General features: G+C 43.7%; 1 protein-coding gene across 2 annotated transcripts; it reads right to left on the bottom strand.

Moving 5' to 3' along the window:
- Positions 1–108: 108 nt before the first annotated feature.
- On the bottom strand, positions 109–18,313 carry EPOR (erythropoietin receptor). Of its 2 annotated transcripts, none has more exons than XM_020791698.3 (8): positions 18,134–18,313; positions 13,578–13,719; positions 10,508–10,692; positions 9,474–9,625; positions 9,231–9,381; positions 3,202–3,289; positions 2,894–2,981; positions 109–2,162 (listed from the first exon to the last, which is right to left on the bottom strand). In XM_020791698.3, the coding sequence occupies exons 1-8, from the start codon at positions 18,240–18,242 to the stop codon at positions 1,596–1,598; spliced, it is 1,482 nt and encodes a 493-aa protein (XP_020647357.3). In that variant the 5' UTR covers positions 18,243–18,313; the 3' UTR covers positions 109–1,595. The 2 variants fall into 2 exon arrangements, with proteins under 2 accessions (XP_020647357.3, XP_072847701.2); XM_072991600.2 differs by lacking the exon at positions 18,134–18,313 and adding an exon at positions 17,438–17,499.
- Between the last annotated feature and the right edge of the window lie 7,098 nt (positions 18,314–25,411).

Below are 25,411 nucleotides of genomic sequence, written 5' to 3'. Positions count from 1 at the left end.
GTTTTCAAGTGTGCAAGCCCAGGGATGAGTGGTTGGAGATCAAGCACACGTCTGCCCCTGATTTGGGTGTTTACAAGAACAAGTGAAACAGAATGAGGGAAGAGGTAATTTTGATATTATTTCTTTATTTTTTTTAATTAAAAAAACCCTTCAAAGTATTAAAAATATTCAATCTGAATTATGGTACATAATTAGAAAAAGTTCCTATGTAGACCTATTTATAAGAGTTTACGGTAATTATAATCTCAGTGGTGAAACAAATACAGTTTCATTTCAGTTGTCACATGCTGATCATACTCTTTAGAGGATAGTTCAAATAACACCAGCAAAATCTAGGATCTTGCCCAGTACTATCAGAATAAGGTGAATGGCACAATTCTCTCTTGGGCAGACAAATCAGAGTGATGTTATGTATTAGCCACCTTCTGAGGCAGTAAACAGCAGAGAGAGTACCTATGCAATTCTCTCAGTATTCATCCTCTTCTCTCATGAGAGGTTACAGTGCTTATTCAAGCAGATAGCTTATTCGCGTTTGAGTCAGTATTTTTTTAACACCATACTATAAGTGTAAAAGCCAAAGCCACTCATTGAATTGTAGTAGAATGGAGATTCTTGGGTTGCAGCCAGTCCTCCATGTTTTCCTAACCCCGGACTCCATCCGCTATCTGAAACTTGGAGATGTCTGGCCGTAGCTAATACTTATGGGCAGCAGAGGGGAGTGGGAGACATGAGGACTATTAGTACAGTACTAAGAAGGGAGAATAGATTAGTGCCAAAGCAGATGCTTCGCATTCAGAAGATTGCAGGATCAGTCCCGAGCATCTTGGCCTAGATGGTGATAATCTTGCCTGAAATCCAAGACAGCCACTGCCAGACAAAGTTGAAAATAATGGGCTAGGTGAGCCAAGGTGTGACCTAGTGTAAGACAGCTTGCTCTTCTTCCTCACAATCTTGGGTCATAGACTCAGCCCAATTGTGTATGAAACATGTCTCTCTATAATACTTAGCCAAGAATACATTTCACAAAAGTAAAATGACCAAAACTCTAGTAGAAAAAAGTGCTGAACCAAAGTTTCCTGTGCACTGGCATGTCATCAGGCGACACATCCAACCTCACTCCTGTGCATGCTGGTGTCGATAAGTACTGTATGTGGGTTGGTTGGCAGGAGGGTGTTCACAGTTCCCAGTCCATGCCACAAACTCACAGAACAACCTTTTGGGCTCAGCCACTGCTTGTCACCTTTATAGAATGGGCTTGTCTGTGTTGACATCAAGGTAAAAATGATGTAGTACTTTCAAGTGTTATGAAGAACTGTTCAAAGGATCATGGATGAATTGTGGAAGCAAATGCACCCAAAGTGTTTTCTTTGTACTATCTTAATCCATTGTCCAGTCATTGTTACCTTCCTATCCATATTGAAAACCTTTCTGCTGTTTGGCTGTTGGGACCTTTGAAGCAGCCCATAGCTTTTTCCATTAGCTTCCTCTGTAGCATGTTGCTACAACCTGGAGAGGAAGTTGCCAGACTTCTGAGCTTGTTATCTTGCTGCCTCCATTGTTTGGAGTTGGGGGTTGATACTCCAGACTCACAGTCATTATGAGCACACAATATAGCTGGGCAAGAATGGCTGCGGCCCCCCATCACAGAGGTTGGTGTATAAGCTCATCTGGCCAGGGCTGGAATCCATGAGGCTGTAGTCGGCAGAAATTCCAGAGTCGGACACCATCTGGTAGCTGCTGCGAAGCTGGAGCTCTTTCTGGTGGTGACTCTGAGGAGATAGGCCTTCTGAGCTGGGATCGAAGACAATGTACTCAAAGCTGGAGGATGTTTGGCTGGGTTCTGGGGACCTCAGCGCTGTCCTAGCCAGGGCCACATCTGTCCCCTCACTGCTGTCATTGTCTGGCAAGAGCAGGGATCCATCCCCTCCTGAGCAGCCTGGCACCAAGTCTTCATCCAGTACTAGATAATCATCCTGGGATACCTCTGGAGTAGCAAAAAGCTCCATCATGTTGTGAGTCTTGGGTGGAAGAGGAGGCGGAAGAGGGTCATCCACCTTGCGGCCATCACAGTCAGATAATATCTCCACCATGAATGGCTGTTCTTCCAGATAAAGGGGATTATGGCTCCACCATAGATAGATGTTCTGGTGCCCCATCCATAGCTGTAAAGAAAGGGGAGGAGCCGGTCAGGGACTGGAAGATGTGATGCTATGCTTCGAGGGGGCTTTGTGAAACCCCATAATGGCCAAATTCCAAACATCTGGACACACACACACACACACACACACACACACACACACACACACACGAGAATTTGGGAGATCTGCACTTGCTTCTAGAAGCCCCACCCCCTTCTCTTACTAAAATGGTAGTGAGACTTTCACCTTATACTCATCAGAATGTTTTGGAAAATAAATTGGAGATGGGGGAGTGTGCTAGGGGGATACCCAGAATGTGGCAAAATTTCCCCCATGCTCCCCTAGGGAGCATGAGGGGACTTTTGGAACCAGAAACCATTTACTCTTAGAAAAAAAATTTAAAATAACATTGGGAGTGGGGGTACAGAGGGCCTTAAAATGCTGGGGTCTTCATTTGGACTTCTGGATGCCATATTCATCCATGGGCTAGCTCCTCAGTATGCCCGTAAGTCCTCTTTGTGTTTGTTGACCCATTGTACTAAATTAGCTTGGCTGGCTGAACCTTTTTTTAACCAGATTAATAACTGGTGCTTGGAATTGGAGCACAGAAACATTACATTTTCAGCCTACAATTCCCACATGCCTGAAGAATTGTGATCACACAGCTGCCCAATGCCAGCAGAGTTGTAGGGTGACAGGAATGTTGAGGAACTACCACACACAGATGAAGACTGGGTAGGCAGCTTTTGCCATACCTGGAAGTTGCCCTTGTAGATTGTAAAAAGATCTTTGAATTCATGCTCTGGAGTGGGGATCACAGGCCACATCTTCTTCTTCAAAAATCTGGTGGGAGGTAATGGGAAGAGACAGACCACAATGAGAATATAGGTCGGAGACCACCACCACCACATCACTTCAGGAATGACATAAAATTAAGACTATCTAAAGGAATATCCATCTCTGAAGCAAGAGATGGTTTTATAACACCTGATCAAGTGATCCCAAATGAAAGAGGCTAATGGGGGAGAAGACCAAATGTTTTTCGGAGCTCAAAGATCAGTACCTGCGGTTAGACATCAGAGTGATAAAAGCCAAGAGCAGAACAATCAGCACCAGGATGACAGACAGTGTCAGAATGAGGGGGTCCAGATCTGAAAGGGAGAGGGAACAGGTAAGGACTGCAGAAAATATTCTATCAAAACCCTTCAAATGATTCCTTGGTCACCTTCAATGCAAAAATCATTGATAGCATGGCGCAATGTTATGAATGCTCTGACACTTGTTTGCAGTATACCTCCTGGATCTTTTGAAGAGTCTTCTGGAAGGATGTTAATCTTGCTAGTCAAATGTTTCAGAAGACTAACAAGGTCAAATCATCCTGTTAACATCTCATGAATAGTCAAACTGAGAATGCACTGCATGCCACATAGTCAACTAAGCACTCTAAATGTATTCTTCTGGACCATCAAGTCTTTTCCCACCTCACAACCTGAATTCAGATTGATTTAATGAATTGATCGATGTATACATTAGGATAAAATAAGGGTGTCTTTACATTGCATTGCTATGTTAGAGAAACAAATTCTTAGTAAAAATATTATATTAAAAAGCTTCCTCCATTTCTGAGCCAGACACTGAATGCTAGAAAATATAAGGTGAAGTTGGAGAGAGCACAGCAAAAGCTGTCATAGAAAGACTGCAGAGATACCTTATGGAGGATCCTGAAGTGAGGATGGAGAATGCTTGATTGATATTTTCAACATTGAACCAATTTAGTAACGAAAGTTGTGGTGAAGAAAGAGTAAACTGCCTGTTATACTGTATAGTAATTTGAACCAAGTCCCATTGATTCAGTGGGTCTACTCTAGTTCATACTGATGGATTTGACTCAATGGAAAGAAACTGATGGATGGAGGAGCAAAAAAATAGATGAATAAGTACTTAACGCCAATAGAATTTAAGCTACAATGCCATGTAGACGTACAGGGGTGTAAGTACCAGTGAACACAGTGGAACTTCTCATTAAGTGTGCATGAGATTGCTCTGTTAAATCACAAGTTCGGCTTTTCTAATAAACTAATACTGATTTTTTCCTGGACCAAATATTGTGGAAATGGGAAACCGTATTCCAAATATATTGTGAACTGACTGATAAACATAGTTATAAAGAATATAGCTACCTAAGTAATGTAAATTTAGTTTGGCACATTTCTGTAACTGGTAAGTATTTAATTAGTAAACTATGTAGTGGCTGCTGAATTCATTGTAAATTATCAGTTGCCAAACAGGAATGAAATATAGTTGTGCTTTCATATAATCTCTTGTATTGTGTTTATCACATTCTGCTTTTGACTGCATTAATATGCAATGGCAGCAGTTGGGTCAACATAGATGATATTGAGCTGAAGTCCTCATCGTACCTCATCATGTGTGAGATGAAGCTAGTTTGTTGTCAAGGGTATGTTGTCAGCTGGGCTAAAATACCATTTTGAATACATAGCAAAAAATTGAGAGAATGGCAGATAGACAGAAGATATCTTGTGTTTGTGTGTCGCTCTAAAAAGCAAGGGAGAACACCCTCATCAGTTACCGTATATACCCACAAAGGGGGGGGGGCTAAGAAAGTGCCCTTTAGCATCTGGCTTGTGGCAGTGCTGGAATTTTCCCCCAAGCCAGCTGCTAAAGGGCACTTTCTTGGGGAGACACACAAAGCCCAATATTCACCAAACTTGGAGGGACTGTAGAGGAGTGTCAGAAGACGCTTCCCTGCAATTTTAGTATCTCTAAGTACCTGGAGGGACATTATATAGCTCAACAAATTGAAAATTGCTAAAAATTCATCGATTCACAATTGTCGGGGCATTGCTTCTGACAAATACAAATTGACAAATTAGCGATTTTTTGATTATTTTTGCAATTTTTAAAAATCGTGTCCATCTCTATGGATAGTGCATAGGAAGTAAAAATACAATTATTTGTGTACAGAAAATAAAAGAGCTTTTTTTTAATGCTGGAAAAGCTTTTTACAAAATCATGTGCTCTTTCCTTTAGAGAGGAAGAAAAGCTTTTCACATTGGGGAAAAAAAATCTGCATACTTTGAGTAAAGCTACTAATAACATTTCAATTACAAAGATTGTGATTAATGGCAAGGTCAACATTTCCAATCCAGTCTGGTTGAATATGGGATGCTGCCTGCCTGTTTTAGCATTTGCTCTTTGTTTGGTCTCTTCAGCAATCATTCTAATATACATCACCAAAATGCGGAAATAAAGGAAATTGAAGACACAACAATATCTAGTAGGCAAGTGGCATTGCCTGTCTAATGTTGTTTCAACATTGTAAATTATATGCAGAGCTGGAGAACATTTGTTTTCAATATTATCGTCTTGTAAACTTTAAGATTAACAAGGCTAGAACAAAAGCAGGCAATGGGCAGGACCCAGCTTTGGTTTTCCACTGGCAGTACAGTGGATTCCAGTGGAAGCTTGAGGGCCCAATCCCCTTCCCCTTACACCTTCAAAACATGCCCTGATGCATTGGCAAACCCTCCATAGTTGTGTTTTTCAGAGGCTCAAAGGATTGACAGAGGGAAGTGAATGTTCTAAATATTCTGCCTGCCAGAGGATCAAATTTAGCCCAATATCCTTTACATGTCTCAAATGATATAAACACAATCTTGCAGGTAAGCAATCCCAATGGGGTTGAATGCCATTTTTCAGATTTGTCAGAATCCAAAAGACTACACTCTGAACAAGTTGGGCTAAAGGGGCTTCTTCAAAAAATTAAAGCAGTATTTGTGTACTGCAAAGGCAACTACTGTCCGATGGATTCTCATGTACAGTACTGAAAAATGCCTTCAAGTAAAGTATGCTTTTTAATTTTAAAAACTATTGTGACCTCTGGTGGCCAAAAGTATATGTAAAATAGGGAGCATGGAACTGCAGGGGTGTTGGGCCACTCTCAAAAGTGACAACATGCCTACTACCACCTAGAACTTCATGAATTTTTTTAAAATTACACTGAGGGGTGTATGGAAGACTCCTGGTGGTCGCAGCAATGTAGGGGGCTGCAAAGAAATGCCCTGGAGGTAGCTTGAGGACCTTAGGCTGCATATTGCCACCCTTCAAATAGAATAAGATCTGGATTACAGTGTGATTTTTAGATATAATCTTAACAAAATTAGAATTAACAGTCTACTTCTTTTGCCACATTGCAGCTTCTAAAACGGCAAATCTTGCTAGAATTACATTTCCTTTTTTTCAGACTAGCAAATGTGAATAGAATAATCTCAGTTAAAAATATGGCGAAGACTAATTATCTACTTTATTTTGAATAGAAAAAAACCCAGGAATTTAGAAGGCTGTATTATAGAAGGAAGGGAAAATATGGGTTGCCATTTCTAGATGATACACTTTATTATGTTGCAAAAGAATTGGAACCAGTGATGGTTCAAGTTAAAACTGAACATCTTAAACCACCTTACGAGGTTTATTGTTAACAAATTGGAAAGCAGAGGTTAAGCAAGAAAAACATAATATATGATAGGAAGTTCCTCGGGCAAGGGCAGTTCATCCTAGAATTTCAGGGGTGACGCCCCCCTTGCCCTGATCAAAAGCCATTCTTTTGCCTATAGGTATAAAGGTAAGGACAAGCTGAAGGCAACAAAATCATCAGTAGAGTAGCATCCTTAATATGTTATCCTGAATTTAATCCTTTTGGACTTCTTGAACATTTTGATCTTTAGAGGGGACACAGTCTTTGCAAACACCTGTGAGAATATTAAAACATTATGGCAGTTTTTAAAAGAAGTGGGGTTTAAGTTTCTGTACCTAAACAGTTATGTTTAATAAGTTTAAAGGAATTGACGGCAATTCTAGATTAATAATAATAAATGTGCCATCACATCAATTAGCATAACTGGATTATTGGGGGGGAAATTAATAGTATCTTCTGTCTAAAGGATCATGAGCAATCCATGGTCTAAACAGGAATGGATTTCATCCCAAACTTTTGGGCTAAGTTATCCCTTCTTTTTTGACTTACATCTGAAAAAGGACAAAGCATTAACATTTCTACTGTATTGCTGAAATACTAGAAAGTTGAGCAAGTGGTGTTTTTCATGATACCCTGTGAGCAAGATTTAGGTTGTACTACACATTTTTATGTCTAGGAAAATATCACTTGAATTTTTGTCACCATTATAACCTAGGAGAAAACAGTTACCAAGCTGTGACTGGTACTCCACAATTACATTTTTCTTCCACAATTACATAGAATCACATAGAATTATGGACTCCTTCTTTCTATGACTGACAGATCTGTATGATAAGTTTTTGTTGGTTTTTTTGATTTAATGTTAATATTAAAATTAATTCCAAGGAGTTGCTTCTACACCAGCTGATTTCTCTGGAACATATTCATTCACATCATTTTCCAGGAGGGGGCAAAGCTGCAAAACCTGTGTACACAATGCATGCCACTCTTGGTGCATCTGTCCGTGCAATGCAAATTGCAAATGAATTTAAAATTCCAGAAGAGGCAAATGCCACTCCTGCATCCCATGACCTGAACAATCTCAATGTGTGGTAATTAATTAATTATTTTAATAAACACAACCACCACCACCTCCCATGTAAACTAATAAGATACCCTTTGGAAGCTCTGATCAGAGCATCCGCTATTTATGCGGTACTGGTGGTCACTGTAGAGCAACCATTCTCAATGCCACGGCCATAAACACAATATAAAAGAAATACATACTGAAGTAGGATTATATAAGTCACATAACAGATCTTAAAACAGTGGTGTGTCAAGAATTGTTTCCAGTCTGTGGCCCCCTTGAAATGTGCCAGGGGCCCCAAGGGAGGCATATGACCCCCATTGAGAATGGCTGCTCTAGAGCTTCACACCTCCTATCATTCTGCAGGGTACCCGGCATGGTGTAGTAGACAGAGTGATAGACTAGGATGCAGGAGGCCTGGGTTCAAATCCCTGCTCAGCCATGGAGTGGACCTGGTAAAGCCACATGTTAAATATCTCACTTTGAAAGCCCTCTTAGGGTTGCTATAAGTCATTTCTGACTTGACAACATACACCATAACATCTTTCCTCCCTTTTTAACACCAACAAATACCTACATACACCATATATAGGGGTTCTGTAGCAGCTCAAGTCCTCAACCTCATGAGCACCACGTATCTTCTTCCCCCTACTGTGCCCTCCCACCCAAACAATGCATTGTACAGGGACACATCTTGAAAAACAGGCTGGAAGCTGGGCTTACAAGATAAGTAACCAGGCTTCTTCATCAAATTATATCCATGTTTTGTTAGGTGCACTGGCTTGCAGTCTGTTTTCGGGTTCCATTTTAGGTGCTAACTTTAATCCATTTGTAGCTTATGGTCCAGGCGACAGGACATCTCCGCTTATCATTTTAAGGTCAATCAGCCTCTCACGACTCCATGATTTGGACCATGGCCCAGCTGTGCCTTACTTTCAAAGCCCCTAACAAGGCCAAGTTGCTTCGAAGGCTGATTCTTCCTGAATAGACCTACCTGAACCTTAAGGTCTTCTTCAGAAGCTTGTGTTTTAGTGACCATGTCTATTGGCACTCTGGTTGCAGAACAGCTTGCTCCCTGCCCCCTGGCACCACCATGGTGGTATTTCCGGTGCCAGCAGCAACCAGCCTTTTTTGTGGTTGCCCCACACTTTTAAAATATGAATTCTTTAAACCTGTATTTTTATTTAACTGCTTACATCTTGTGTTAGGTTAGTCACACAGTAGATATCATTTTAGCCAATTTATCTGGGCAGCAAATCTTTATGCTGCAACTGTTACGTTTTTAAATAATGGCCAGGATCCTATTGCTAATCCCAACTGGAGCAGATCATTTGGCTTGGTGGCATTTACCTCAGTGCTGGGTTACCATTGCATTATTGATTCAATGAGTCAGCTCTTGGTTGGGGCTTGCAGTAGGACAGGCCAATGTGATTTCTTGTTTAGTCTTTATAGAAGCTCAGAGAATTCCTAGGTGGCTGGCATAGATTAGTTAGGCAGACAGACAGACAGACAGACAGATAAGAGTGTTCACCATTTGGTATCTCCACCGATGTAGTCTCTGACCATGCGCTCCAGTAGCCATCATAGCTGGCTCCACTAGCCTTGACCCTCACAGAAAATGTGTAGTGGGTTCCGCTTTTCAAGTACATGAGGTAATATGTCTGTCCAGTGATACTCTCCACCTAGAGGCAAGGGCAGGATAAAAGAAGAGATAAGGGCATGAAAGAGTGGAAGGAGTTCCCAGAGAGAGGGAGCAAACGTGTCAGTGACTTACCTGCCGGGTTTTGTAACCCTTTGGGGAGATGGCCACCTCATAGCGGAGGTTGTTGCCCATATGTGCAACAGGAGGAGGCAGCCAACTCAGATTGACCTGCCTTGCTGACTCCAGTGGCTGCAGACTCAGGTTAGAAGGGGGATCTAAGAAAACTTGAGAGAAGAGGAGAAGAACAGAGTAAGAACACAATGCAACGGTGACAGCATGGCAGCAGCAGCACAACAGGAACAGGTACCCCTGCACACACACACACACACACGCGCACGCACACACACACACACACACACACACACACACACACACACACACACACACACACACACATACACACTGGGCATGAACCAAAAATTGAACTGTGAACTGGTTTTGGTTTTCTGGTTGATTCATGGTGGGTCATGATCCATCATGGTTAATCATGAACTACAAAACATCACAACCCACCATTGTTCAGGTTCATGGCCATCTCTAATTAGGAGTAAGGGTGCAATCAGACAGGCATTTATTCCACTGTTTAGTCTCCCACAGGGATAGCAAGTATCTTTTAAAACTGTATTAAGGCAGTGCTGATGTGCTATACCACTTTTTAAAAGTGATACTGTATAGCACTTTTTAAAAAAATTCTTCCCAGAAATTGAAGGAGAGAAGAGCGGGATTTTGTCCTTTTCTTCACTTTTCTGAAAGGTTGGATAAAGAACCTAGTCAGTTCCACCACTAAGTACCAGCAATACCACGGAGCAAAGGGAGGAAGGTTTTTTTTTTACTGTGTTAGAGTAGTGCTGACATACTGCACTACTTAGATTTCTTTTTTGTTATTGAAAACTTCCTCCCAGAAGCTGGATGAAACAAGAAAGGGCAATTTTTTGTTTGTGTATTTGCAACAGGCACGCAGACCAAATAGGGTTACTTGAGATTATAAGCTATTTGGATGCAAAGATTGCACCAAATATCATACTGAACCTCTACCCAACCCTAAGTGACCCTATGTAGCCTGCACCAGCCTGCTGCAAATGAACCCATTGTAGACCAGCCCTTACTTAGTTTTTCCACATAGATGTCTCTGCTGTGCAGGGTGTTGTTTGGCAAACGTGCATCAAAGATATTGATCTCCATGGGGCTGAAGGCTGAAACATCTTGCCGTGGAAAGAAGCAGATGTAGCATGTTTTATTCAGAGTTGTGTGTGTCACAGTCAAATTGCAGGTCTTCGTGGACGTGTCCTCCCTGAACAAAAAGCAGATGGTTCAAAACACCATTAAAATGTGAGGTGGACATTTCTCCTTTCTCACCAGCAGAAACTACAGAGACAAAGTAAGAATATAGAGATCACTTTAGGAGGTGAACATCTAGCAGGTGATTAGTACTGGAAATGGGAGATTTATTCCAATGGTAACTGTTGTAATAAATTCAGGCAGTGGTTCTCAACCTCTAAACCGCCAAATGTTTTGGACATCACCTCCCAGAAGACTTACCCTTGGCTTTGCTGGCAGGGATTTATGAGAGTTGACCTCCAAAATGTGGGTGGGCCAAAGGTTGAAAACTATGGATGTAAAGAGCATCTAGGAGCTGGGGTTCCCAACCAAACTCAGTGAATAAAAACATAGATGCAGGGCAGGTCACTTTGACTCTTTGTGGCATTTGGGAGAGATCAGGTGCCTATCTAGTCAGGAACGTGGGAAATATTCTTTTAGTTCCGGAAGTGGGATTTTGGGTCTGTCTTCATGTTTAAAACACAGTAAGAATTAGGAAAGTCTAGTCTGACAGAGTAGGGATGTGGTGGCGCTGCGGGTTAAACCGCAGAAGCCTTTGTATGCTGCAAGGTCAGAAGACCAGCAGTCGTAAGATCGAATCCATGTGACGGAGTGAGCTCCCGTCACTTGTCCCAGCTCCTGCCAACCTAGCAGCTCAAAAGCATGCAAATGCGAGTAGATCAATAGGGACCACCTCGGTGGGAAGGTAACGGCGTTCCATGTCTAAGTCGCACTGGCCATGTGACCACGGAAGATTGTCTTCGGACAAAACGCTGGCTCTACAGCTTGGAAACAGGGATGAGCACCGCCCCCTAGAGTTGGACACGACTGGACTAAATGTCAAGGGGAATCTTTACGTAGTCTGACAGATGATGTTGGACTACAGCTCCTCTCAGTTCAAATCATCATAGCTAATGGTAAGGGATGCTGGGAGCTGTCGTCCATTAGTGTTTAAGGGGTCACAGATTGTGCACCACAACATCTACCAGGTGATTTATACTGGGCAGGGGGCAGGGGGGGGATCAGCAGATAGAGAGCTGAGTTGTGTCTTGGTCTTTTTTTTTTTAATCTATCTTTAGATAGCTGCTCCTAGTCTCTCTTCCTTCCTCTCAGGTCACTTCTTATTTTGTTAATTTGAATTTTAAGTAAGACCTGCAGACAAGGACGCTAGCTTTAGCAAATTCTTCAAATAAGTTTAGGTAATCCTTTTTCGACTGTGTTTCAGTACTGAAAGGGATTATTACCCTTTAGTAGTCATGAGCCCAGCCCTAGGCCACACCATTCCATCAATAAGTGCCAATTATTCCTAACTCTGAAAAGGATTGCATTGGCTGAAGTGAGAAGTAAGTATGCCCAACTAAGATGTGAGATATTATGCTATCCTGTCAACTAGCTTCTAGATAAGCATTTCCTATGGGGTTGGAACTTTGGGGAGACACAGAAGCTGGCTACTGCTCCCCAATAGACCCTCAGGGAACTGTTATGCTTCTCCTGTTTTCCAGGCAAGGAGACAAATATCACTGTGGATAGAGGATGAGGTTTGCTTGTGTGCCTGTGTGTGTGAGAGAGAGGGAAAGAGAGATTGCCTAAATGTTTGGACATCCATCTCTACCCATTTCCAATTGGGTCCCAGGGCTCATTGGCTCCATATGAAGGTACTTGTATGTACATTGTACAATGCTGGTACACCAAGAAGCCAGGGGCAATGGCAGGGGACCGGGCAGAGAGCCAGTGGGTACATGCACATGAGCCCATGATGAATTTGGCATTTTGGATCAATGGAGGGAGTGGAGCATCAGCAGTGCGGTTTGTGAACCTTCTCCTGCACAAGCCCTGGCAGCAACAGTGCAGGCCCTCGCGGGGGGGGGGGGAGAGTGGGATGAGCTATTGGTGAATTTTCTGCAAGCTCCATAAGCAGTGCAGGGCCTGGAAAAACCCCACATGTGTCATGTGGGCAGGGCAGGATACTAGTAGAAACTGTGGCAGATACAGCAGCTGCTAGATGCATTTTGCCTCAAGTCCATTTGCTATTAAATGTGTTTACCCTGACTTTGAGTTACCATACTGCCTAGTTAGCTAGGGTTTGCCAGGATCAGTGCTCAGGTTGTCCTTGTGAATGTTTATGTCATCACCTGGCCAAGCAGCAGTTTGACCCCTTTCCCAAATCTTACCTCCCCTGCCACTGTGGAGTCAAAAGGAACTACCCTGTGATCCCTCAAGCCTCTACCCCATAACATGGCATGGGCCTGCCCTCTATATTGCAGTACTCAGAAATGCTTGTATCTTTGTGGATCACACAAGGTATTCTTACTTATGAAATGGCTTTAAGGACAAAGGTCTTAGATTCTCATTGGAACATAGCTAGATGGTGGGAGTTAAAGGTATTTTTGTAGCTTCGATGTATTTGAGATTTGGTAGGTGTAGTAGATAGAGTGCCCAGCTATAAACCCTTTCTCATTTGTGAGCAGAGGGGATGGCGGACACTTGTGGCTTTGGGAACACGACGTCTCATAGTTTTGAAACATCTCACCCCTATAATCCCTTGTGTCACAGACACAGCTCCCATCATCCCTAGCCAGAAAGTCTCACAGCTGAAATGATGGGGTTTGTATTCCGATACACCTGAGGGGCAGCAGATGCAGGGAGGCTTCTCTGAAATAACTTTGTGCCTGCGGAGGAATTAAGAGATGACCCTGTAATGCGCACAGGTGTAGAGGCATCATAAAAGGTTCGGGAAGGGGGCAGCCTTGGGGAGGCGGCTTGCTAGGTCTGCAGCTTTGTGCTTATCAAATTGGTCACATCTCAATATTCTTGGATCAGGCTGAGTCTTGAGACAATCCATTCTTGTAAGCTACTTACTGAAACTTGTAGGCAAAAGTGTATGTGGCCTGACTGTTTTGCTCTGTTGCTGGTTCAGACGTTTCCCAGAAACAGGTCAGATCTTCCAGCTGCTGTGTGAAACACTTGGGGTCCAGGGGCTCCTTAGCCAGAAGAAAAGTAACTAGAGGCAAAGCAGAGGCACAGGCTTAATGTTATCCACAGAACTAGAGAAGTGGGTTTTTTTCTCTCTCTAAGACCACCATGACCACCATCAACGTACCTCGTTGCTATCCAGTAAAGCTGTGCCTTCCGAAGTGAACATGAAGCCATCCATCCCTTTTGCCATAGGAAACCAACCCCACATTAAAGAGGAGAATTCTGCAATTTGTATAGATTGCACAAATTAAGCAAAATCAAATTAAGCATGTGTTAAATCCAGTTTAACACATTTTGTAGAATTGATTCTGCTTCTCAAAAGGACGAGGCTCCATTTGAATCAAGGGCTAGAATGCTTGGCTTCTTTCAGTAAAAAAACAACACCGCCCCTACCAGGTGGCAAGTGGAGCTTTTAGACCAGAGCTGCAGCATGACAAAAGGCAGGTATCTCTAATGCTCCACTTTTGCTCCACATTGCTGCCTCCCACCCCAAAGTGATGTTAACATGATTTCATAGAGTTATGGGGTAGAGCTGTATGAGGCCCTGTTTTTCTGCTCCCAGAAAAACTTGCTGTTGCTTCAGAAACATTGCTAGACAGGTCCCTAAACATATTCAAATACATCTCTATAAACCCTGAGGTAGAGTTAGGCCAGTGGTTCTTAACCTTGGGTTACTCAGGTGTTTTTGGACTGCAACTCCCAGAAGCCTTCACCATCAGCTGAGCTGGCTGGGGTTTCTGGGAGTTGTAGTTCAAAAACACCTGAATAACCCAAGGTTAAAAACCACTGAGTTAGGCAATGGCGATCCTCCAGGCATTTCAAGACTCCAACCCCCATGGTCCCTCATCACTGGCTATGCTGGCTAGGGCTGATGGAAATTGTAGGCCAAAAACAAACAAACCCACCCACATCCTTCAAGGTTCATCATTTGGATATCCTTACCCTGAATTCTAGAAAACATTGAAACTGAAATCTAAAACTTCCAAATGACACATCTGGAAGAGCACATGACTTTGTGCCCCCTTTGCAACTTCCTGAAAGATATTTTACTTGAGCGTAGAAAATGTTCAGCTCTCTCTATATTGCTGGACTGCAGCTCCCATCCACTTAGAAATCTTAAAAATCATAGAAATGCAGAGCTGGAAGGGATCCTATGGATCATCAGGTCCCTTCTCCCAACACTAGCTGTGCTGGGTAGACCTGGCATCAGTTGCTATCCATGACACTCACACATATGTAGTTAAAGATGATACCATGCCAGTGTGTAGTTTTGCCACCCCTCAAAGCCAACGGGTAATTAATTAGGTTGCTAGGTCAGGAGCCTTCAATTGCCTAAGATGTTAGGGCCAAAACTTGAAACCAAGATAGAACACAGAAATTCATCAAGAGCCAGGTGAATCACAGAAGTGGCAGCAGTTCTACAACATACAAGAAGATGGATGCCTCTCGTTGTCTAAAACAGTGGTTCTTAACCTTGGGTTACTCAGGTGTTTTCGGACTGCAACTCCCAGAAGCCTTCACCACCAGCTGTGCTGGCTGGGGTTTCTGGGAGTTGCAGTTCAAAAACACCTGACTAACCCAAGGTTAAGAACCACTGGTCTAAAAGACATGTCCTGAAGCCCAAAATCTAGGGTTAGCGTTCGCTGAGGTTTCAGGTCCAAGCCTGAGACCTTGAGAATGGACTTCCAAATCTAAGTCTCAACATTAAATCCCGAAACCTGGCCATCCTGACCAGTGAAGGAAAACAGGTGCAGGAAGACTGGTACTTTTCTCTTCTATCATCATTACTTTTTACTCAAACATTACTTTTTACTCAAACGTTACCGGAGAGTGAAAGAAGAGACATGGATTTGGGGTAGGGGGACATCAAGCAACACGTTACATGCTGTTGTGCAAATACAGCCAACAAAGGGAAACAAGTCTCAGGGTGACAGCAAAGGGCAGAGAAGCACTGAGAGGAAATGAGGTCAAGAAAACTAGCTGTTGTTGTTTGGCAGGCGGTGTGGATGGTCCCCACAATATAGAAAACCACATGATCAGGAGCTATGCTACGTGTTTTATGACTCTCTTCTCATTCTTACAGTAACATTCTCTCTCTCTCTCTCTCTCTCACACACACACATACACACACAGAGGCACATGTCTTTCAGCCTTCTCCATCTGACATGTGTTTCCTGAGATAAGGGCTGAGCCTGAGTGTACACCCTGTTTTCCGTTCCCGCCAGTCCCAGCAGAATCTGGACTGGAGAAAGTAGTGCAGGAAAGGGGGGGGGCTCATAATGATGATAGAAGAGAAAGAGAGAGAGACCCCCCACCCCCCAATGGGCTTCAGAGTTCATTTCAGCTACAGACACAGTGGTTAGCCTTGATCGCTTGCAGCTTGCTATCTGTAAAATGGGAAGAGTGTCCTAAGCCTCTTGCTTCGCCACTGCAAGATGGTGCAGAAAAACGGATGTGCAAAAACTGAAAGCATAGGCAGTTTGTCCTGCTGGAACAGGGGGTATGTTTTCAAATTATTTTACACAGAAGGGCTCGTTCACACATGCAAGTTTATTCAGTGCTTAACAAGATGCACCAGTTTATTTGAAAAGTACATGGGTTTAAAGTGGCAGGAAAGTTTGCCATATTTGTGGTAAGGACTATTTTATAATGCAAACAGATACTCCCTAGATACTGCAGCAATAAAATAACAGGCTGTGTTACTCAGATGATCTGAGTTAAACTGCTTCATCACCACTGCCTTGAAAGACCCACATATACGTGTTAGGTGCATTACACATATTTTATCACTCTCCATATTTCAGTGAATAATTTTTAAAATCAGGAGCCCAGCGCAGTATAGGAGATAGAATGACAGACTAGGACTCAGGAGACCTGGGTTTAAATCCCTGCTCAGCCATGAAAAATATACTTAAGTATATATACTTAATACCCTGGAACCCATGCAAGAGTACCAGAAGCCAGAATTGGGTTGATGCCTATTACACACACAGCAATATTTAAATCAGAGTTGAGGAATCTGTGCTTCCCCCCCTGCTGATGATTTCCAGCTCCCATCAATCTTGGTAGACTTGGCCAATGGTGAGATATGATGAGAATAGAAGTTCCTCAACTACTTGTGAAAGCCAAATGCCTCCCACCCGATTTAAATAAGTAATTACTTAGGCACCTGCACATCCTGTAACTAATGAAGCAACAAAATGTATTGCCCCTCTACATTTTTCCTGTAGGCTCTTAACTGCAGCATTCATATTCTCAGAGAGAACAAATGAGTGTTTATCTGCCACACTGATAATTTATAATATTACTATAATATAGTGACCATTTATTGTGCTTTGGGGCTTTGGATCCACTTTGCTCAGTACACCCTTGGTTTGCGGGCCTGAGCCAAACATGTGAAGCATAGCCACTGGCAACCTAGTTCTCCACAGATATTGAACCTTGAAGGTCCTTTGGTGAAAAGTACTATTTTTTTCTCTTATTGCTGCTGCTTGAGTATTTAATACTGATCTTCAGTTAAATACTCTTGTTACCACAGGAAAACAAACAAAACTCATGCTAAGTGCTAAGCAAGAAAATAAGATCTGGAAGCTTATAGTATGAATGCCAGCTCTACAATATCTAAAAATCCATTTACATTGGGTTGCCAACCTGTCCCAGGACGAGTCATCTCTTTCATGCAACCAAGGACTGACCAGCTTTACTTTTCCACAGAAACCGAGCCAGGAAATTCTCCACTTTACCTCAGTCTGTTCTTTCAGAACACTCTGGGAAATGCACTCACAGACATGCAGAATCAAGGTCTGATTTGAAAGGAGACACTTCCAATAAACAAGAAGAACCCCCCATTTGACTTTACAAGAAGCTGCTCCTCCCAGCTAGCCAGAACTAAAGAATAAAAGAAAGAGCAAGCGATCAGTGACCGCCCAGCGGCAAAGCTTCTGGTTTCAGCCCTGCCAAACCTTTCCATTCTACATTTGTGAAGAATCACATGGCACAAGAGATACAGATGAACGACAGAGACAGGAAGACAAAGGTCAGGTACAGGGGATGGAGAAGGTGAGAGGCTATTCAATCGGATCAGTCTTGCACGTGGCGATTGATATGGCCACACCGGGGGCTGCTGCACGCATTCCAAGGAGCTCAAAGGCAACCCACCCAACCTTGCCACACACAACTGACTACAGTACTTGCAAGGCAGCCCATCAGAGTCTGGGAAAGTTATTTCTGGGCCACAAGTCCCAGAATCTCCCAGCCAGTAGAACCAAGTGATGAAAGAATACTTTCTCCAACTTCAGAGGCACACACAGAAGTCACTGCTCTCTGAACAATTCACGTTACTCCTTGACGCCACATTTCTACCTCCACCGTTGCTTGCTCCTGCACCCCATGTGTATGGGGCCCAGCTGCTTAGTCCCACCCCAAACCATAGCAGGTACCTTTGCTGTTGAAGTGAGCTCCAAGGTTTCCAGCGCTCCCTTGCGTTGAGCCCAAGGGCCAAAGCATCAGGGCCAAAAGGGCAGTGACCCATCTCTCGCCTGGCTCCATGCTTTCCTGCCAGAAGCGTCCTTTCACCTGCTCTGTGCATCTGCATCTGGCTGTAGAAACTGCCTAGCCTGGCTCTGCTCCCCAGCTGGAGGCTGCAGATAAGGGGCGGACCAGCAACAACACAACAGCCACAACTCTGAGGAGAGACTGAGCAGCAAGAGCAGAGAGCAGCCCTGCGCCCTGTGGATTTCTCACGAGTACAGGAAAGGATCGCAGTCCAGAGTGGGAGGCTGATTGCGCCAAGGATCCCCAGATGGCCACTGGAAACGAGACCCCACTTCCTGCATGTTTTATTTCCTGGGCATCATTTCAGATTGGGAAATGCCTGCTTTCACCACCAGTTGTCCAAGGTCAACAGATATCACTTTGAGATAGGCATCCTCTTTTAGAAATTGACTTCAGAAAATGGAAGGAGGAGAATGAATACACTGGTCTTTTAAGAATCTGATGATAATAAAGGGGGGGGTCTTTTCCAGTCCACTGGAACGACTTGGAAAGTTACTTTTAAGAATAAACGTATAATGGCATAGTGAACCTATCATCCATCCTTGAGCAAAGATATGATGATGCTCATGATCCCAGACATCATCCTACCACTGTTCCAGTGTGAACAAGGTCTTCAGCAGGTCACTGTATTAATTCCTCTTAAAAGTAACTTTCCAAGTTTTAGGGAACTGTAAGAAGCTGCTCAGGACAGAGACGAAGCCTCCTTCCTTAAGGGTTGTTGGGAAAAGACTGGAGCAGTGGCGACTTCAGGGCAAGATGCCCCGTTAGGCCCCTTTAGGCCTTCTCTTTCCAACCAAAGGCAAGCTAAGTTATTGTGCAGGTCCCCAAGACCCCCATGGGCAGGGGGACATTGAAGGGCCCTGTGAGGTAGTCAGTGGTACACCGGAGGACAGCCTCTGTTGCAAACCTGCCATTTTGTTCCTCAACGAGATCCAAGTGGCAGATCCATCTGCCATCAGGTGGTCTCTCACTTCACAATCTCTTGGCCTCCCACGGTTCTGCACATCCCGTCAGGGTAATTCTCTGCCACCCTTTGCCTCTGGCTTTCACAGTCCACCCCCCAACTCCTTCAGCAACACGGTCTTCGGCTCAGGCCAAATACAGGTTCCACGGCTCCTGAGCCCCTTCCGTTGTTCCTTTTGGACCCACCAGTTCTGGTTCAGCTGGCGGAGCCGCTCGAAGTGCCATTGCTGCCGCCAAGGCGGTAGCTGCGCCAGAGAGCGTGCTGGCGTTGGGCAAGGGGAGACTTGAGAGGGCCCAGGTTGCCTGATTGTAGGCTCTGCCCCAGTGCCCTGCCACAGCGAAACCGTCAGGCGCTGGGCACTGGAGGAGGGCACGGCCAGTCAAACTCCATGAAGCAGAAGCACAACGGCTCCTCTGGGTGTTAGGGGTTCACAGGCCAATTCTGAACTGCACTCCTCTCTTTGCGCACATTCTGGTCCTCACTGCTCCCTTCTTTCCCCTTAACCACAGACTCTCCCACCTTTATTCTCCTCTCTGCCCCTGCCACGGAAGGTGCTCATGCCTTCCTAGCTTCCTGAATCACTTCCACCCCTTGCCATTTTGGCCCTAAGCAGGGGCTTAGCAAAGTGGCCTCCCTATATCCACCTTCTGGTTGTGTGTCAGTTGTTTTTTTGCCCTTCGCTTGGTGCAGGACACCAAGGTGGACACTAGTGTCAGGCCAATGCCTGCCCACCAGCTCACATTTATCCATATTTTGTATGACAGAAGGTGAGTCTGAAGGGCAAGCTCTGTTGTCCCTTAGGGGCAGAGCCTGGAAGCACAAGCAGAAGATTTTCTCTCTTTTTTTTAGGTAAGAGAAAAGCAGCAGCAACAAAAGAGCATCATACCACCATGAGTAACAACAACAACAAATGATAATTTTGTTTAGCATTAAAACAACCCAGAGGAACAAATTAGCCTAGGAAAGTATCACTCTCTTCAGGCCAAATCCAAAGAGACAAAACAAAACAATTTTTAAAGAAGACAAAACATATGGCACGGTTACAATTTAATAGGCTTGTGGACAAGTCTACTTCATCAGACATACAGGGAAAAATAAAATGCTGGATGAAATACTAATTCATACCAGTTCATATTTCATCCAGCATTTGATTTCTTGCCCCCCCACCAATATGTCTGATGAAGTGGACTTTTCCACAAAAGCTGACATTAAAATATAATAGTCTTTAAGGTGCCACTTGTTTTTGTCTTTTTTCAAAATTATTAATATTATTTGGTTTGGGTTTGCATTTTGCCTGAAATGCTTGCACAGACTAACAGGGTGATCTCTTCTAAAATGTCCCCTCTCTTTTCACTCGATGGGATGACCGCTCTGCAAGGCAGGCTTCCTCTTCAGGACAGCTGCATTTGTATAGTCGGGAAGTTCAAACAGTGGCACATGCGTCCCAAAGCCACCCAGGAAAGTATGTGCTTTCTGTAGCCCATGAATCCATCAAATGAAAGATGACCAGATAAAGTGGTGGAACAAAAGGGATCTGGGTATACATTATGGAAAGCAGTGTCCGTTCCCCCCCCCCCCGGCAACCCCATCATGTCAGTGCCCTCTGCAATGTTGCCTGTCTGGAAATTTAAACACAAGCCGGTTCCCAACTTCCTCGTGCAGCTGTCACAAAGGCAACAAGATGGTCGGTGTTCTCTCATGAATGTAACAAGTAGGTTGGGCAGGCCTGGGGAAAAGCCAGAAAGTTCTAACAAATCTATTTACTAAAGGTGATAGTGGAGTGAGAGCAGAATTTGGAAATGTTACTGTTTTGGACTACAGCTCCCAGACTCTCACAGCCATCTTGGGCTGCAGTGGGTTCTGGGAGTTGTAGTCAAAAACAGTTAACTTCCCCTGGCTTTTCACGGGAGTACACAGAACAAGATTGCCTTCATGAGAAGGCAAGATTCTCTGCAAAGACAATACAGTGGTGCCTCGCTAGACGATGATAATCTGTTCCACTGAAATCGCTGTTTAGCGAAATCATTGTCTAGCGAAAAGCATTTCCCTATTGGAATGCATTGAAACCTGTTTAATTCATTCCAATGGGGAAGAATCGTTGTCTAGCAAAGATCGGCCATAGGAAAGCCGCTTTGTGAACCGCCAATCAGCTGTTTAAATCGCTGTCTTGTGAAGCTTAGGTCCCGAAAACACCCATTTTGCAAGCGCAGAGGGAGCTGTCAAAATCGTCGTCTAGCAAAAATCGGTTTGCGAAGCAGGGACCAAACATTGTCCAGCGAAATTCCCTCATAGGAATCATTGTTTTGCGAATCGCTATAGCGATCGCAAAAAGTCAATGTCTAGCGAAAAAACTGTCATGCGGTGTAACTGTCTAGTGAGGCACCACTGTAATGCTGGGAAAGATTGAAGGCATCAGGAAAAAAGAAAGACTGAATACAAGATGGATGGACTTCCTAAAGGAATCCACAGGCTTCAGTTTACAACAGCTGTGCAGGGTTGTTGGGGACAGGACATGTTGGAGATCCCTCATTCAAAGGGTCACACTATAGATTGGACGTGACTTGATGGAACAGGACAAGAGCAAGAACAACAACAACACTGAAACCAAACCCTCAGCCCTATGGTTGTGTAAATGTTTCCTACAGTCCACAGATCAGTTGCATGGAGGAAAGGGGAAAAAAGAAGAAGCCGTAAATGGAGGGTTCCTTTCCATTTTCAAAGCCTTAAGGAGAACCACCCCTTTGCAGTGAAGCGTGCATATTTCACAGCAAGCCAGCTTCAGTTTTGGTGCACACAACTGTTGTGCCAGTGCTTGATTTGGGAGACGAGGCGCTAGAGGTGAAAAGTAGGGACAAACAAACAGAAAGTGTTTGGCCATGATAAGGTTGCAGGAATGTGCTCCTCCTGCAGTGAGGCTGTTTATTCAACCCAGTCGTACTTTTTGAAAACATCATGGCAAAGATATTGAAGTCACAGACTCTTATCTGATCTCCCCTCCCATTTAGCTGTTATTTAGTTTTACTTGAAGGGAAAGAAAGAAAGAAAGAAAGAAAAGAAAGAAAGAAAGAGAAAACAACCTTCTTCTGATCTTATAAAAAACACAGTGAATTTGGGGCATCAGGGGCCAAATTAACTAAGAACCCTCGTAGACTAGGCTAATTCTCCATCTAGTCGAGCCAATGTCCCTGTTCATTTTCTGCACGCCATGGACGAATCTATGAAGTTTGTGCCCATTGGGTCCAGCCCAAAGGTGGACTGGCTTCAAGCTTGCCAGATCTACTGTGTTCTTTTCACTAGGATCCAACCAGCTGAAGCCTGGTATGAAACACGTACAGTTAGAATGAAATAATCTTTAATGCAGGAATTTGTTTTGAGAAGCAAATGAAGCTTACTGTTCTTACACATAATTCACTCCTTAGGGTAAATGACTGTTACACCACCGTGAGTCAGTTCTGCTACTATTTCCAGATATTCATCCACAAATTTAGTATGAGGTTACCAACATGCACTGAGTTTTTAATGGATTTATGGAGACTCCACATTCTATGGATTTTCATTTCCAGGGCAGCCCATGATCTGATGCGAGGGGACACCTCAGCTCAAAATGTACCCCTCCACCACTGGGACCAGGAGCCACGAGGGCTCCCATCTTGTGCTTCTGCAAGGACACTGATCTTTACTATCATTCAGTCAAACCTGGCCAAGTGACAAGTATGTTTTGGGGTGGGTAGGGATGAGCAACTCCAGATCTTGCTAGACGGCCGCTCCTGCTCATCTTTCTCACTCAGGCCTTGTACGTTGTCTTGAGGTGCATAAGCTCTCAGTACTGGCACCAGTGCCACACAAAGGTCTTGCCACTCCACCTCCTTTGTCGGACATCAAGAAAGGACAAGAGTTGAGCAGGTGCCAAGCTAAGCTCCCTCTTCCTGGAAGAGGTCCTGGCATGGGACATGCAGAGAGCTGCTCATGGGAGCACCAGAGTAGAGCACTACACATTATCTCTCACCCCCATAGAACAAATATGGAGTGGGGTGGGCACACATGAGCTTTGAGAGAGGAACTCTCTCAAGGTAGGTGTGCATTTCTAGACCACCGGCCAGAGTGGGTTGCAAGAGAGTGGCTCAGGCAGGCGGGCATAAGCTAAGAATAAAGGGACAAAAGGCCTCTAAACGCCACCTCACGGACAGACTTTTAGTTGTTTTCCTTAGCTGAGACTTGGGATCCCTGCCCAATTTGTTTCATATCATCCTGTTATATGCTGACAGATTTAGAACTACTCCCACCATCATCTCTGCGTAAGCTCTGCTTTGTGTGGCTCGCTGAATGTCTGCTCTTTTTTCTCCGTTTGAACCCTTATTTCCCCTTTGGAGACCCCTTGTGGCCATCAAACAATGACCTTTCACCAGGCCTAGAGTCACAAATTGGCAAAGCACTCGTGATCCTGTGAAGGTATGGCATCATTAGGATGAATTTTTATTATGATTTGCTGTATTTTCTTCTGCCCTCACCCCCACCCCCCAAATAAATGTTATACGTTATCCTTCTGCAAAAATCAACGAAGAATTCCCTGTTTGCAGAGTCATGAAAGGGTGATCCCAAAGAACATTAGTTCAAAGAAGGTTACCAGGAGGGAAGCCATTCATTGGAGAGAAAATGGGTTTATCAGGAGCTTAATCCAAAGGTATCCAGCTAATGGGTTAGCACATCTGATTCCTCCTGCTTTCAACCTCTCTGATAGTCACTTCATCCATGGAACTGAAGTTTGAGGGGCATGACTATAGAGTTTACCTCCCAAGGTAAGTCATTTGACTATCTGTTTGACCTGACAGAGAATTCGGACAACACTGGCTTGACAAAGCATAAATTGGCATGTGAATCATGACCTTCCAGATGTTATTGGGCAAATCTCCCCTCACTGCAGATTATGCTGTCCAACATCTCAAGGGGCACAACTTGCCCAACCCCTGCTTTGAAATGTCAGTCTTGAGGTGGGGACAAAACATAATCTGCCAGTGTAGTCAGACTGCAGTTCCCAGCAGCTCTAGCCAATATCATGAGGGGTGAGGAATGCTGGGAACTGCAGTCCAGCAACCTCTAGTAGGCCACCCTTTATCCACCCCTGATTGGAATAATAAGGAATAGTTTATTGAAACTTTATTTTATAGTGTCTGAAATGTCTGAGAATGCTGATACAGTGGTAACAACATGCCTGTTGTGGTTGACAACAGCTAATTATCATACGCTTAGTAAAACAGTGATTGTGGAAACCCTATAGAATCTTTTGCCAGCCTATATATGAGAGTATATAATTTAGTACCATCAAGTTGACATATTTATAGATACAACACAGATGCCAACCCCATTCCTATATCTGGTCTCAGCAACTATTATAGGATTTAATGAAGTCCTCCACAACGTCAGCTTCATACACCTGTTTGATATTGTGACATCAACTGCCAGCAGAGGCAGTCTGCACTTTATACAGGACAAAAAGGCAAGACACAAAAATAAAAGGACACAAATCTGGTATCCAAAATGTCAATATTAAAAAAAACTGCAGTCTCCTTTATCACTCCGTCTTTGTTCTCGAAATAGTTACGGTGGATCAAACAGACCCTAAAGACAGAGATCATCCTCAAATTCATCAAGAGATGCAGCTCCATCTCCTATGGGTTGAACGAAGACAAGGGCTTTTTGTTTTTAATCTACATACATATTATTTGTGTTTATGAGCTCCCCGTTTCCATGAATACTGTTGTTACCCAATAGTTTTTTGTACAAAAACAATATTGTATATTTTTTCATTGCCTGTACCTTCTATATTTGAAATCCTTCTAACGTCACTGATTAAAATTCCCCCACTTATAATAGCCATGTATATATAAATCTGCCACCCTGAGGATAATATTCCATATATAAATGAATTGTGGTCTGGTTCACAAGTGTGTCCCACAGTAATTTTGTTAAGCTCAAGACTTTGTGGTTTTTCCTGCCACAGATTAACACGACCAACTACTTTTCTGGAAAAATTTTCAGTAAGGGCAATCATTGTTTGGTTATATTCTCTAGTGCAGGGAATGGAATCCAGCAAATGGTGTATTCTATATCTTGAAAACCCTGGAAAGGGTTACCATGAAATTGGAATCAACTAGACAACATGTAATCATTGCTATTACTGTATTAGTATGCAAGCAGAACA

The sequence above is a fragment of the Pogona vitticeps genome, chromosome 2, assembly GCF_051106095.1.
Source record: "Pogona vitticeps strain Pit_001003342236 chromosome 2, PviZW2.1, whole genome shotgun sequence".
Lineage (NCBI taxonomy): Eukaryota > Metazoa > Chordata > Lepidosauria > Squamata > Agamidae > Pogona > Pogona vitticeps.
Note: the sequence above shows the minus strand (reverse complement) of the source record. Positions and strands in the feature narration are given on the sequence as shown.